At 36.0% G+C, this 15,982-nt stretch overlaps 1 protein-coding gene across 1 annotated transcript; it reads right to left on the bottom strand.

The window, feature by feature from the left end:
- Positions 1 to 4,088: 4,088 nt before the first annotated feature.
- LOC115240075 (odorant receptor 10a-like) lies at positions 4,089 to 11,654 on the bottom strand. The gene is made up of 3 exons (XM_029815045.1): positions 11,514 to 11,654; positions 10,540 to 11,251; positions 4,089 to 4,429 (listed from the first exon to the last, which is right to left on the bottom strand). Exons 1-3 carry the CDS (start codon positions 11,652 to 11,654, stop codon positions 4,089 to 4,091), a joined length of 1,194 nt encoding a protein of 397 aa, XP_029670905.1.
- Positions 11,655 to 15,982: the final 4,328 nt, after the last annotated feature.

The following is a 15,982-nucleotide window of genomic DNA, read 5'->3' as shown; positions in this document are numbered from 1 at the left end:
GGCGCGAGTTGGAGAGATCTAGTCTCTACTGGGTGTGAGCAGCGACTCGGTGTCTAATCCTGCTGTGCGCTCTTATAAACGCCTCTCATCGGATCCCACTCACAGGTAGCGGCTGTCATCGCGTCGCGATAAGCTCATGAGGCTGCCGCAAGCTTACACGTGCTAAGCGCGTGATGTCAACCGTGAGCTCGCATGTGCTGGATACGTGATCGCCCATGCGTGAGGTGCTTTTGTGCAGCTGATATATTTGTTGGCGCTTTCTTGTTTCCGGCGCGCTTGCTTTTTAGGCGCTGTCGTAGCGAAAATACGCCACATATATACAGGGTGTCTCACAACCTCCATACAATACTTTATTAGCGTGTTCTAGAGGTAAAATAGAGTCAAAAATTCTAATACAAAAATTTTGAGGCTGCAATAGTTTTTGAGTTATAAGCGGTCAAAGTTTGCCAATGATATCGCGTAAAACTCGCGCACTCAGGCCCGTAATTACACTTACACGCGTACCGATCTGTCATCTGTTATTGGTTTTTTTCAAATCAGGTGATATTGATTTTTACTGCACAGCTGATTTTATTTCCTCGTTTTTTATGTATTACGTCGTGTGTATTACACCTACATTGTACATTATAACGATAGGCTAATATTAACAAATTATAAATCTTATACGGACAACATTTAATTCTTGAATAATTTACTTTAAATTAATTAAATATTCACATAATCAAATAATATTTAATTATTTGAATATTTAATTAAATTATTCAAGAATTAAATGTTTTCCGTATAAGATATATAATCTGTTAATATTAGCCTATCGCCATAATGGGGAGCGTCCCGTTTGACCACGTTGATATTGACCACGGTCCCGATTGACCACGTTGAGATTGACCACGTTGCGATTGACCACGTTGGTATTGACCACAGTCCCGATTGACCACAGTCCCGATTGACCATGTTGATATTTACCACGGTTCCGATTGACCACGGTCCCGATTGACCACGTTTATAAGTTTAATTTTATCGACTAAATTAAACGTTTCAATCTTGAACAATGTAAATATTTAATTAATTTATATTAAATTATTCAAGAATTAAATGTTGTCCGTATAAGATTTATAATTTGTTAATATTAGCCTATCGCTATAATGTACAATGTAGGCGTAATACACACGACGTAATACATAGAAAACGAGGAAATAAAATCAGCTGTGCAGTAAAAATCAATATCACCTGACTTGAAAAAATCAATAACAGATGACAGTACGGTCGGTACGCGTGTAAGTGTAATTACGGGCCTGAGCGCGCGAGTTTTACGATATCATTGGCAAACTTTGATCGCTTATAACTCAAAAACTATTGCAGCCTCAAAATTTTTGTATTAGAATTTTTGTCTCTATTTTACCTCTAGAACACGCTAATAAAGTATTGTACGGAGGTTGTGAGACACCCTGTATATATTGTGACCGTAATTATTTTTCGTGATTATTTTATTTTTTCTGACGGATCGTTGGTAATGACCCACGGCACACCTTCGGCGAGATATATGATAGCTCGATCTCATACAAGAGCAAATTTCGGTAGCGATAGATTGGGCGCCAGGCGCGAGAATTCGCGCCACACAAAACTCGCAAAAAAACCAATAAATGCAAGATCGAGAAATAATCGCAACGGCAGAATCCGCGACCGCTCAGTTAACGAGATTTATAAAGGGAGTGATTCGAACGGGACCGGAAGGAATCGAAATTGGCAAGCAGAAATTTAGAAGGCACCAAGATTTAACAAAATAATAATATATCAACAAGTTTAAATATAGTTGAAAAAAAATAAAACATAATTTTGGAGATATCGGCCTGTTCGTTGGCCTTAACGTGTTATCGTGACCGAGTGCAAAAGTATCGCGTTTCACGGCACGCGCGAGTAAAGATCGATTATACGGTGGACGCGAATTTCTCGGCGCGTTGAGCGTGTTCGGGCCTCGGTAGCAACGGAAAATTCCTTAGATCTCAATATAAATAACCTGCACTCGCCCACGTAAAATAATAAAGATGTTGTCCAAGACGGAATACAAAGGCGTTTGTATAGCAGCCGTTATTCGCGACAATAGTTCGTAGTTGCGGGATATAATCTCAATATCGTTGTTCGGATTTGACCCTTCTCTAACTTACGATTTTACAATTATTACAGCGAATGACGGGCGCTACGCAAAAGAGAGAGAATCGTAATTACGCGACTCACGTGATGCACTTATCTGAAGATACTACAATTCCACGCAATATAACAATTGTACAACATCGATAAATCCTCCAAATAATCTGTGAAATACCGATTACATAAAATATACTGGAAATACAACACATGCATGGCTGCATAATTCTTACAACGCACGAGATACATTCGAGACAAAAAACATCTGCGGTATATGAGCTCGCTGCAAGACAATAGTCAGACACAAAAACGGTAGCAATAAATCGAAAAATACAAATATAACTGTCCGCGGCGAGCTTCCCGGGAGAGAGAGTACTTACACGACACAAGAAGGCTCGGATGAGCCGGTTCGGCCGTGCTGTTTAATCTTAAACGCGAAAGTACGGCAAAAATTTGGAAAAGACTAGATTAACTTACGACCGCGATGAATAAACGGCACGGCTCATCCATATCACAAATCAGAATTAGCGGCTTTACAGCAGGATGTCCGTCTCACCGGTTTCTAGCTTCTAGCCCGTAGTCCGCCTCGTAGGGATGGTTCTAGCTAAGGCCATCGCTCTCTAAACTGGTCTGCTGAGCAGTGACGAGTGGAAGGCCCGCAAGAGATACGCCGGCATATTAATTTATCAGTAGGTTACTTGTGGCGCTTCCGGGTCTTCAGGACCGTCGCGTGGTCTTGTTGATCCTTGCGGACCTCGCGGTATCGCTCTTTTGGTTCTCGATCGCATCTTTCCTCTCGCCTCTTCCTTTGGGACGTGGAGGACATTTTTCGGCAGCATACAAACTGATCCGGGCCTCTTCTGTCCCTTTGTGACTTCGGATGGTCCCCTTCTTGATTGCCTTATCGATTTTGGATTTCATCCGGGTCGGAGCTCCGGACTCGTGCACCGGGCGCAGTCCCGTACCTCCGTGTCGGGATTCCCATGCAAGTAGCATGCGGAGGGGCCGTCCCCTTCGGCATCCCCGTATCCTATGGGCAGCGGTTTTCTTAAAATGCGACATGACTACTTTCTGCCATGATTAAATAGGTGATCTCAAAAGGCATGATGCCATTACCAGGCGTGCTCCGTGTATGTCGGATCGGGCCTCGATTCGTCCTGAATGTTAGCCTCTCGTGCACTCTGCTGTCCCCGGATGAGATCTCGTCATTCTCTCTGCTGTTTGCCGCCATTACGCTAATTCTCTTAGATTATCATTAAAAAAACGCAACAAAATCGCGAGATCGCGTCTGAACTCGCGCTCGGGCCGCTCTCTCTCCCTAAATCGAGAGAACGGAGGCCCGCGCGACGGTCCGCATCAATAAATTAATAAACTTGGAAATTTCGAAACTTCTAAATTGGAAATATATATATATATATATATATAGGGGTTCTATTTAAGAAAACGTCGATCACATTGACCTCACCTTGAGAAGGTCACTCTTGGTCAAATCCATATTTTTATCATGTGGCCCCCTCCAAACCCTACAACTTTTTATTGAAACATTTTTTTCGATAAAGCTTACTTTCCGAGATATTTTACAGTTTCAAGTTAAAAAACTCACCCTGTATATTTCCAATTTAGAAGTTTCGAAATTTCCAAATTTATTAATTTATCGATGCTCGAAAATTATTACAATAATGATAATATATTTAATAGATTTACTCAAGTTTTTATTCTTTAACTAAGCAAAACGCTTTTACATGTATCTCCATCCATTTAAATATCTATTTAACCGTTTTGTTGTAATTATTTCAATAATCTCATCAATACAGTACAAAAGGTAATATTATAATGACAGGTTTTTTTATCAAGTGTTGCGTTAAAAAAATATTATAATTTTTAAATCAATATGTTATACAATGATAAATTCAAATACTGTCTCTTTACTTATAAAAAATATCTTACGTGTCTAGCATCACTCGTAACACGGACAGATACGAGGCGGAAGTCTTTACAATCTCTTTAAAACTCTCGAAATTTATCGCTAAAAATTTTCCTGCAGTTAACCGATGAGGATTAGTTGTCCGAAGTATCATCAGTGGCAAATCTTTCATCACGCTAATGTTAAAATTATACCACGGTGTCTCGTAAATGGCGTAGGCAAGTCCTTGCGATTGAAATTCCAACGTTTGACCGGCAAAGCAGTAGATAAAAAGTTGTACCAGCAGCACGACGATGAAAAGGAGGTGTTTCATAGCAGCAAACGTATTGTGCATAGACAGCGTGAGAATTAATTGAAAACCTGAAATATATATGATGATGAACTAAATTAATGGTAAATAATATATTTTGTCATATTATAATCACTGTAAAGTATCCGAGAAGTTGCATTGCAATTAAATATATATATATGGTAATTATTTACTATAACGGACCCAACTCCAATGATGTTGACCTTGACATATGTTGTTAAAGACATAATCCTGAGTAACTTTTCCTTATAACTTAATCGGCGGTCTCTGATAATTTTTAAAATATTTAAAGTTAAAGTTAGATTCGAAACGAAAATTTGATTTGAGTTAAATAACGTAACTTGAATCAAATTTTAGTTTTAAATCAGAAATAGATTTGGGTTAGGTTATATTTTTCGGAAGTGGAGCCCCTCCGTAGGGAGAGGGCGGAACCCACTGTGTCCATGCATATACTTTACAATTCGAAGCGAGGTTCAGCCCAGAATTGTTGTGTGGATGGGAAAGTGTATGCGTGGGCGTAGTGAGTTCCGCCCCCCCTACGGGGGGGCTCCACTTCCGAAAGATATAACCTAACTCAAACCTATTTCTGAAAATTTGGTTTGAGTTATACAACGTAATCCACACCAAATTTAATAAACAATGACCGCCGATTAAGTTATAAGGAAAAGTTACTCAGGATTATATCCTTGACAACATATGTCAAGGTCAACGTCATTGGAGCTAGGTCCGTTATAGTAAATAATTACCCAAGATGAGGTCAATGTGGTCGACGTTTTCTTAAATAGAACCCCCCACTTTTTATTACATATTCTTATAGCTTATCTCGAGAGCTTTTCAAAACATTATAATAAAGTATTTTTTTATTATGTTTTATTATATTTTTGAGTTATTTTATATCTTAATCTGACATATTTTGATATAAAAAATAAAATATCTCATAAAATATTTAGTTTTCGATAATCTTACCGTAATACTTTTATGTACAGGATAATAAGACAAATCAATTAGTGTAAAGAAAAAAACAAATACTTCTGTTTTGAAAAGCTCTTGAGATAAGCTACAAGAATATGCAATAAAAAAGGTGGTTTCCATTTAAGAAAACAAAGTTGACCTTCAATTGACCCTCAAGGTCATGTTCAAGGTCACCAAAATATTTGCCCCTACTTGTCCTACAAATTTGATAATGGATGTCTTCTTCTATCTCTAATCGTTTTGGAGAAAAACATGGTGGACTTTTTATCAGACTCACCCTGTATATATGTATACAGGGTGTCCGACAAGTGATCAAACAAAAGGTGGAAGTAGATTGGATCAAACTGAAAAGAAAAGTCCTGTACCGTTTTGCGAGTTTCGTAATAATTATAGAGAAATTAATTAAAATAGATCGGCCAATTCGCGCAAGTATTACCGCGCGGTAAGAAAGAACAACCTGATATGGACGGCATTGATATGTGATTACTAGAACGTGAGAATCCATCGTTATGTACCATTTAACGTAACTGTTGTCATTTGTAGAGCGCTCATCCCAAAACTTTTTGGCGCGCCTACTTTTGGGTTGTTTCTTCTCGCTGCGCGTTTATACTCACGCGAATTGGTCAATCTTTTTTAATTAATTTCTCAATAATTATTACGAAAATCACAAAATGGTACAGGACTTTTCTTTTCAGTTTGACCCAATCTACTTCCACCTTTTGTTTGGTCACTTACTTGTCGAACACTGTATACAGGGTGTCCCATTTTAAAAGTTCGACCCTCATAACTTTTCAGGATCAACGTTTGAAGGAAAACGACTTGAATAAAAGTTGTAGGGAACAAAGGGGGCCATCTAATAGTGACCTTGGATTTGACATTAAAGGTCATTTTCAAGGTCATTTGAAGGTCAACTTCCGTTTTTTAAATGGAAACTCCTATTTATCATTACATATTCTTGTAGCTTACCTCGAGAGTTTTAAGTAAATAATTTACAATGTATCACGGAAGTTGACCTTCAAAAGACCTTGAAAATGACCTTTAATGTCAAATCCAAGGTCACTATTAGATAGCCCCCTTTGTTCCCTACAAAAGTTCTTATAAACATATGTCCGATATGTTTTCAAGTTATAGCTTGTTGTATTTTTCAACAGAATTAAGATAATTACGGTTACAGGAGTGCTCAAAATGACTACTACCTCTAACTTGAATACAGGCTTCAACACGTCTCATCATAGATTGTCTGACTTTTTCAAAAATTCCGGGTATTGCTTGAGTTTCCCGGCAACCATCTTCAACACGTTGACGAAGTATCTCGACGTTGTCAATGGGTGTTTTGTAAACAATGGATTTTAGATGCCCCCACAAGTAATAATCGAGTGAATTCAGGTTTGGAGAGCGAGCTGGGCAGGCAATAGGACCAGCACGGCCAATCCATCTATCAGGAAACCGATATCCAAGTATGCTATCTTAACTTTAGGAAAATAAAACAAGCTATAATTTGAAAACAAGGTCATATCGGACATATGTTTATATGAACTTTTTCTCTTATTTTTGTGTTCTGAATCCCCCATTGCAATACTTCCCACTTTTTAGGATACACTCTGTATATTTGATTTGTACAAAAAATATAAATAATATAATACATATAAAATATATATTCAAAAAAAATATATAAATTTGCAACGAGTAGCTGCATATTTTCTCTTAAAAACAACTATATGTTTTTTTAGACCAATTGATATTTCTCTCATTATTTTGTGCATAAAATTATTAAGGTAAAATAATCGAAAAGAAAATATTGTTCAAAATTGAATCAAGTTATAGCTTGTTTTATTTTTCAACAGAATTAAGATAATTACGGTTACAGGAAGTGCTCAAAATGACTACCTCTAACTTGAATACAGGCTTCAACACGTCTCATCATAGATTGTCTGACTTTTTCAAAAATTCCGGGTATTGCTTGAGTTTCCCGGCAACCATCTTCAACACGTTGACGAAGTATCTCGACGTTGTCAATGGGTGTTTTGTAAACAATGGATTTTAGATGCCCCCACAAGTAATAATCGAGTGAATTCAGGTTTGGAGAGCGAGCTGGGCAGGCAATAGGACCAGCACGGCCAATCCATCTATCAGGAAACCGATATCCAAGTATGCTATCTTAACTTTAGCAATAGTCGTTCAATAGTCGTTCATAGCCGTTCGATAGCCGTTCGAAAGCTGTTCAAAGCCTGTTCAAAATTGAATCATTAAATTTTCGTTTCTAAATTTTGCCGTTATATTAAAACGATTGCTTCAGAAAATAAAACATTTAACATCTGCACTCGACTCATTTCTCAATCTCCTTATCCTCCTGCGGATCTACGGATTCGCGTAACATACCGCTTCTCGCTCATCTCTGAGCGTCTCTCTCAGTTTCGGGCGATCTTGTGGAGATCGACTCCCGAACAAATATTTTATGAGATATTTCATAAAGTTTATATAAGATTATGTTACATTAAATACGTGTAAAATATTTTGTAAACTTTTTAATTCTTGGCCATACTACCCTTATAATCTTTTACGCCGAATATTGTAAGCTGTAAGGAATCGATTTATGTAAACAATTCAGGTCGTCCCATCTAAAAAAAGGAAGATGACTTTGAAATAATTTTATGAGACCTTTATTCAAGATCAAACCAATAACACCATCTTATTTCCCCATCGAAGTCACAAAACTTTTGCACGAAACATTGGGTAATATGCATAAAAGGTCACACGATTTAATCGCCATTAAGATATGTTGTAGGGGGAAGTGTTCTGAGTAATTCTGCGCAAGAATCAAGTGGCGGTCGGCATTGGTTTAGGAGATATAACAAATTTAAGTTTCACGGTTTTAATGCTTTTTCTTAGGTATTATAAATTATAATATTAGGAAAAGTGAAGTTTGTCTACATTGTATTTGTTGTAGGGTAGATATGGAAAAAGTCATAAATATTTTGTCAATAATCAGTTTCACCTATTTCTCGCAGTTTGTTAAGCTTTCAATATGCGACTACATGAATTTCTGAGTCATGTCTTCAACTTTACTTTTAAAACTGAAAATAGGTTTGGGTTAGGTTATATCTTCCGGAAGTGGAAATTTTAATTTGTTGTATCTCCTAAACCAATACCGACCGCCACTTGATTCTTGCGGGGAATTACTCAGAACACTCCCTTCTACAACATGTCTAAGTGGCTATTAAATCCGTGAGGTGTGACGTTTTATGCATATTTACCCACATATGTTGTAAGGATGAGGTTGCTGATTAATATTTACTTTGATTATTTGGCAGTCTTGTATAGTTTTTGAAATATTTAACAAAAAAAGTTTATTGAATAAAACGTAATTTTTTGACATATATATTTAATAGAGTGTACTTTTAGCAGATTTATTTATTTAAACGTAGCAAATAAAATGCGTGGACAAAGTGTGTATCATCCCTGTATCCCAACTGCGAAAAATTCTAATCTAACTCAAATCTATTTCTAATTTCACATTAAAATTAGGTTTGGGTTAGGTTAGAATTTTTTATAGTGGGGTTGCAAGGGGAGAAGCGGAGCCTCTCCTCCGCCCACGCGTAAAAGTCATAACTTTTTGTATTTTATAATTTTGATAAAAACTTGAATTCTCCAACTCTCTATTCGGAATTTTTATCATTTTGTATATTTAACTAATTAAAAATAACAAATACAAATATTAAAACGAATGTTATATTTTAAAGTTATTCTGATAGCGGATATAATTTAGACATAATATCAAAAAATGACTTTACTGAATAATATAGACACTCGAAATACATTGTAAATAAATATCTGATACAAGTAGTTTATGTATAGGTGTTTATTAAATACATATTTAATATTCTCTATTAAAGATATAACGTATCAGAAAATTACGTTTTATTCAGTAAACCGTTAATATCTCAAAAACTATACGAGACCGCCAAAAACAAAGTGAACATTAATCAGCAATCTCACCCTTACAACATATGTGAAAGTCAAGATCATCGGCGAGGTGTCTGTTAATGTAAATAATTACTGAAAAAAGATATTTAGGGGGAGACATTAAAATGACTCACCCTATATATATACAGGATGTTTGATAATAATCGCCCCATCCATAATATGCAGGTAGAGCGGGTTAAATTGAGTAGGAAAGTCCTTTACCGTTTTGTGATCTTTGCAATAATTAATGAGGAATTAATTTAAAAAGATCGGCCAATTCGCGCGAGTATCAGCGCGCGGCGAGAAAGGACGATCCCATTGATATGTGATTGCTAGGATATGAGAATCCAGCGATATGTACCGCTCGTACGTAATCGTTGTCATTTGTAGAGCGCTCCTAGCCTCCTAGTCCGTCGCGCGCCTAGCGAGCGCAAACTTTTGGATTGTTTCTTCTCGCTGCACGCTTGTACTTGTAATGCTCGCGCAAATTGGTTGATCTTTTTCAATTAATTTTTCAATAATTGTTACAAAAATCGCAAAATGGTAAAGGACTTTCCTCTTCGGTTTCACCTACTCTACCTGCACATTATGGGTAGTGCGATTATTATTATACACTCTGTATATATGTACACACATACGCGCACGCACGCAGGCACGCACCGCATGCACGCACGCACGTGCGCACGCACGCACGCACGCACGCGCGCACACACGCACGCGCGCACACACGCACGCTCGCACACATATATACATATATATATATATATATATACGCGTGTAAATGTGTAGTGCTATATTGGAGGGAAAGAAATTATGAATATTTATATATAGAAGATGGATTGCTAAAGGTGTTACAAGCTAATATTTCTAAAATTGAACGAGATATGAAATCCTTACTTTAAAATAATTAATTTCGTATTGGAATTTCGCAATTCCATTTTTACGTCAAATGCCCGTTTTAATATCAAACAGTCGCTGGAAAATAAGAATTTCATATCTCGTTCAGTTTCAGAAATATTAGCTTGTAACACCTTTAGTGATCCACCCTGTATATACACACATATAGTACAGGACTTTCCTTCTCAGTTTGAGCCAATCTACTTTCACACTTCGGGTGTGTCAAAAATTATCAGACACCCTGTATATATGTGCGTTTATATGTATGTATGTATATATATGTATATGTATAAATTCAATTGCTATTCCTTTCTAAAATAAAAGTTACCTTCGACGCATAAGAGCATGACGCTCATTAAAAGCTGCGACAAGATGACTAAGCTGTATGCTTTTTGCAGATGATGCGCTAGACTTATGAGACGGTGATGTCTCTTCAACAGGATGCCAAGTTTATTGTGGGAAAGCGATTGTTCGCTACTTATTTCAGCGAAGTCCGTCCTAAGAACCTCGAATTGTCCACACACATGCATCGTAAGATCAAAGAAAAATCCGTCGTTTCCGCACTGCGAGATGCAGTTGACGAGGATTTGTAACGCCTGCAGGACTTCAACGAAGCCGTAAGCGAAGGATGTATATGTTTCGAAGACGCAATAGGCCGCTAAAAGCAATCTTCTTTCGTTCGTTTTATTGTAAGTCTGCTTTTCCAAGGAAATCCAAGATAGATCGAGATTGGCGAATATAAAGGGCGAGAAGAGAAACACGCAGGAGGCGCAACCGAGATAAAAGAATATCAAAGAGCCGAATCTACCTGTGCGCGCATACTTCAGCATTATATCGCGCGAGTGAGGATTCTCGACAAAAGTCCAATCATGGATGATGGCTTGCACCAGAATCAACTTGTCTCTCCAATTCACGCGATGCAAGAGCAGTTTCGACATGCTAATCACAGATGAAGAGGCCGATAGAAAAGCGTCAAAAGCGTCCTCGTAACCGTGACAATGTCGAATCACTTCCAGTGACAGACTGATCGTTGCAGTCAGCTGGTTCACGAAAATTAGACATATGTATTCAGTCTTTATGAAAACACGTTATTTTTATCAAATTATAGTGTAGTGTGTACTTATTATTTATAACTTTTGTTTCAATTCTTATTCATGCAGTAAGATATCATCAAGATTCTCTCAAGATGTAAGACTCATAAGTGAAACTAAAATTTATAAATCAAACGAAAAAAAACTACGATATAGGGATCTGATATATATTAATTACATTAATAATATTCAAAAAGATATTATAACTTACTTCCACCATTGTCGACATGAACCATCGAATCCTCGAGAATACATTTTCTTCATCCAATACCCAAAGTCCAAGTATACCAAGAAGATATTTATAAAGCGTCAAGACATACCCAGTTTCAGCATTCCACTGTATAAGCCCCATTTTTAAGTCCATTGAAACTTCAGATTATTCTACGCAATTTCTTGAATTATTATTGTCTCCGAGATAAATATTTTACGATAAGTCTACCGAGTGTCTTCCCGGTTTACTTCTCTCCAAAAATGATTGTAACTTTTTGTCTCTCCACGATGATCGCATCGTTCGATATCCAATTTGTTATAAATGCAAGCCGCATTTGTTACGCTGCGACAACCCCTCGCGACTTTCTTTGGATTTCTTTCTAATCCATTATTCATATCACTCCTCCGATTTCTTGAAGAACGCAAGTATAGTTTGCATTTGCATTTGTATTTGTACAAATTATACGGTTGTAACATCATTCTCGACAATACAAATTTTTAGAATAATAGGCCTACAACTGCTTAAGTGTTCTATTTATTGATAAATAAAAAATCTGTAATTACGAAAGGGAGAGAGGCCAATCTACTTTCACACTTCGGGTGTGTCAAAAATTATCAGACACCCTGTATATATGTGCGTTTATATGTATGTATGTATATATATGTATATGTATAAATTCAATTGCTATTCCTTTCTAAAATAAAAGTTACCTTCGACGCATAAGAGCATGACGCTCATTAAAAGCTGCGACAAGATGACTAAGCTGTATGCTTTTTGCAGATGATGCGCTAGACTTATGAGACGGTGATGTCTCTTCAACAGGATGCCAAGTTTATTGTGGGAAAGCGATTGTTCGCTACTTATTTCAGCGAAGTCCGTCCTAAGAACCTCGAATTGTCCACACACATGCATCGTAAGATCAAAGAAAAATCCGTCGTTTCCGCACTGCGAGATGCAGTTGACGAGGATTTGTAACGCCTGCAGGACTTCAACGAAGCCGTAAGCGAAGGATGTATATGTTTCGAAGACGCAATAGGCCGCTAAAAGCAATCTTCTTTCGTTCGTTTTATTGTAAGTCTGCTTTTCCAAGGAAATCCAAGATAGATCGAGATTGGCGAATATAAAGGGCGAGAAGAGAAACACGCAGGAGGCGCAACCGAGATAAAAGAATATCAAAGAGCCGAATCTACCTGTGCGCGCATACTTCAGCATTATATCGCGCGAGTGAGGATTCTCGACAAAAGTCCAATCATGGATGATGGCTTGCACCAGAATCAACTTGTCTCTCCAATTCACGCGATGCAAGAGCAGTTTCGACATGCTAATCACAGATGAAGAGGCCGATAGAAAAGCGTCAAAAGCGTCCTCGTAACCGTGACAATGTCGAATCACTTCCAGTGACAGACTGATCGTTGCAGTCAGCTGGTTCACGAAAATTAGACATATGTATTCAGTCTTTATGAAAACACGTTATTTTTATCAAATTATAGTGTAGTGTGTACTTATTATTTATAACTTTTGTTTCAATTCTTATTCATGCAGTAAGATATCATCAAGATTCTCTCAAGATGTAAGACTCATAAGTGAAACTAAAATTTATAAATCAAACGAAAAAAAACTACGATATAGGGATCTGATATATATTAATTACATTAATAATATTCAAAAAGATATTATAACTTACTTCCACCATTGTCGACATGAACCATCGAATCCTCGAGAATACATTTTCTTCATCCAATACCCAAAGTCCAAGTATACCAAGAAGATATTTATAAAGCGTCAAGACATACCCAGTTTCAGCATTCCACTGTATAAGCCCCATTTTTAAGTCCATTGAAACTTCAGATTATTCTACGCAATTTCTTGAATTATTATTGTCTCCGAGATAAATATTTTACGATAAGTCTACCGAGTGTCTTCCCGGTTTACTTCTCTCCAAAAATGATTGTAACTTTTTGTCTCTCCACGATGATCGCATCGTTCGATATCCAATTTGTTATAAATGCAAGCCGCATTTGTTACGCTGCGACAACCCCTCGCGACTTTCTTTGGATTTCTTTCTAATCCATTATTCATATCACTCCTCCGATTTCTTGAAGAACGCAAGTATAGTTTGCATTTGCATTTGTATTTGTACAAATTATACGGTTGTAACATCATTCTCGACAATACAAATTTTTAGAATAATAGGCCTACAACTGCTTAAGTGTTCTATTTATTGATAAATAAAAAATAGATAAGTAAGAAAGGGAGAGAGAGAGAGAGAGAGAGAGAGAGAGAGAGAGAGAGAGAGAGAGAGACGGAAAAGTTGGACAATTTTCTGAAATTATCGTTTTGTCATCCACTAAGGAAACGATTCATATGTTTCTTTCCAGACAAATAAATAAGAAAATGGCAAACAAGAGAACATCATGTTTAATAAAAAAAGTAATAAAAGACTGAAAGAAGATTTGATACTATTATTACACAAATACTATATATTAAATAATAACAAGTAAAATTTTTTTCAGAATATGCTAATAATTTATTACCGCGTGTTCAGATCTTTAAAGTTCTCCAGTTGGAAAAGTTATCTGTTCTGAGCAAATATTTTTTTTTAAGAAAAAGCAATATAACAATATAATGTATAAAGAATGCGATAAAGTGGAAGACATATCTGTGAATATTTTTGTGGAAATAAAAAACATACATTGTGAAGAAGTGAATGGATAATTATAATAAATATACGAATATAAAGGATGAGTGATTTTAATCAACGCACGCAAATATCTCGTAAAGTAAGCAAGATGGAAAAATATGTTTTATACAAAAGTTGTAGGGTTCAGAGGGGGACACATGATGAAAAAGTTTTATGCAAAAGTTGTAGGGTTTCAAGGGGGTCACATGATAAAAATATGGACTTGATCTTGAGTGACCTTTTCAAGGCCAGGTCAATGTGTTCGATGTTTTCTTAAATAGAACTTCCAATTTTTTATTGCATATTCTTGTAGCTTATCTCGAGAGCTTTCCAAAACAATATAATAAAGTATTTTTTCATTAAGTACTTTTCGAGTTATTTTATATCTTAATCTGACATATTTTGTGATATAAAAAATAAAATATCTCGTAAAATATTTAGTTTTCGATAATCTTACCGTAATACTTTTATGTACAGAATAATGAGACAAATCAATTAGTGTAAAGAGAAAAACAAATATTTATTTTTATATAAAGAAGAAAGAGACAAATCAGTTAATATAAAAACAAATAATTGTTTAAAAAAATACATTGTAAATAATTATACTTTTTCTTAAAAACAATTAATTTTCTTATACTAATTGATTTGTCTCATTATTCTGTACATAAAAATATTACGGTAAGATTATCGAAAACTAAATATTTTACGAGATATTTTATTTTTTATCGAAATATGTCAGATTAAGATATAAAATAACTCGAAAAGTACTTAATGAAAAAATACTGTATTATAGTGTTTTGAAAAGCTCTCGAAATAAGCTACAAGAATATGCAATAAAAAATGGGGGGTCTATTTAAGAAAACATCGACCACATTGACCTCGCCTTGAAAAGGTGATCAAGTCCATATTTTTATCATGTGGCCCCTTTGAAACCCTACAACTTTTACATAAAACATTTTTTTCATCTTGCTTATTTTACAAGATATTCGTGTGCGTTGATTTAAATCACCCTGTTTATAAATATACGCGATAAATATACACGTAAACTTAAAACTGCATTACAATTAATATGTCACCGTCTCTTTAATGTAAAAAAAGACAATTTAAATACAAAAGATTTAACTTTTTTTCGAGAAAAACAATCAAGTCTACAGGGTGTCCGGAGTCAATCGCATCACCCATCGTATGCAGATAGAGCGGGTTAAACTGAGTAGGAAAGTCCTTTACCATTTTGCGATTTTCGTAATAATTATTGAGAAATTATAATAATTAAAGAAGATCGACCAATTCGTGTAGTATAAGCGCGCAGTAAAAAGGGATAATCCATTGATGTGTGGTTGCTAGGAAGCGGAGTCCATCGTTATGTATCGCCCGTACGTAACCGTTTTCATTTGTAGAGCGTTCCTCCCAAAATTTCGTCGCGCGCCTAGCGACCGCAAACTTTTAGGTTGTTTCTGGGCCGTCCTTTCTTGCCGCGCGCTTATACTCATGCGAACTGATCCGTCTTTTTTAATTAATTTCTCAATAATTATTTCAAAAATCGCAAAATGATAAAGGACTTTCCTACTCAGTTTAATCCGCTCTATCTGCACACGACATGTGATGTGATTGACTCCGGATACCCTGTATATTTTATGGTGCATTAAAATATATTTTAATTTCATGGTGACCTTGAAATTGTTGTTTGTAACTAATTAACTAATATATTTTAATGTAAAAATTATTAATATATTTTCCAGAAAATATAAAAATATGTCATCAAATTCAAAAAAAAAAAGACGGATGTCTG

The sequence above is a fragment of the Formica exsecta genome, unplaced genomic scaffold (genome assembly GCF_003651465.1).
Source record: "Formica exsecta isolate Colony F162 unplaced genomic scaffold, ASM365146v1 scaffold402, whole genome shotgun sequence".
NCBI lineage: Eukaryota > Metazoa > Arthropoda > Insecta > Hymenoptera > Formicidae > Formica > Formica exsecta.
Note: the sequence above shows the minus strand (reverse complement) of the source record. Positions and strands in the feature narration are given on the sequence as shown.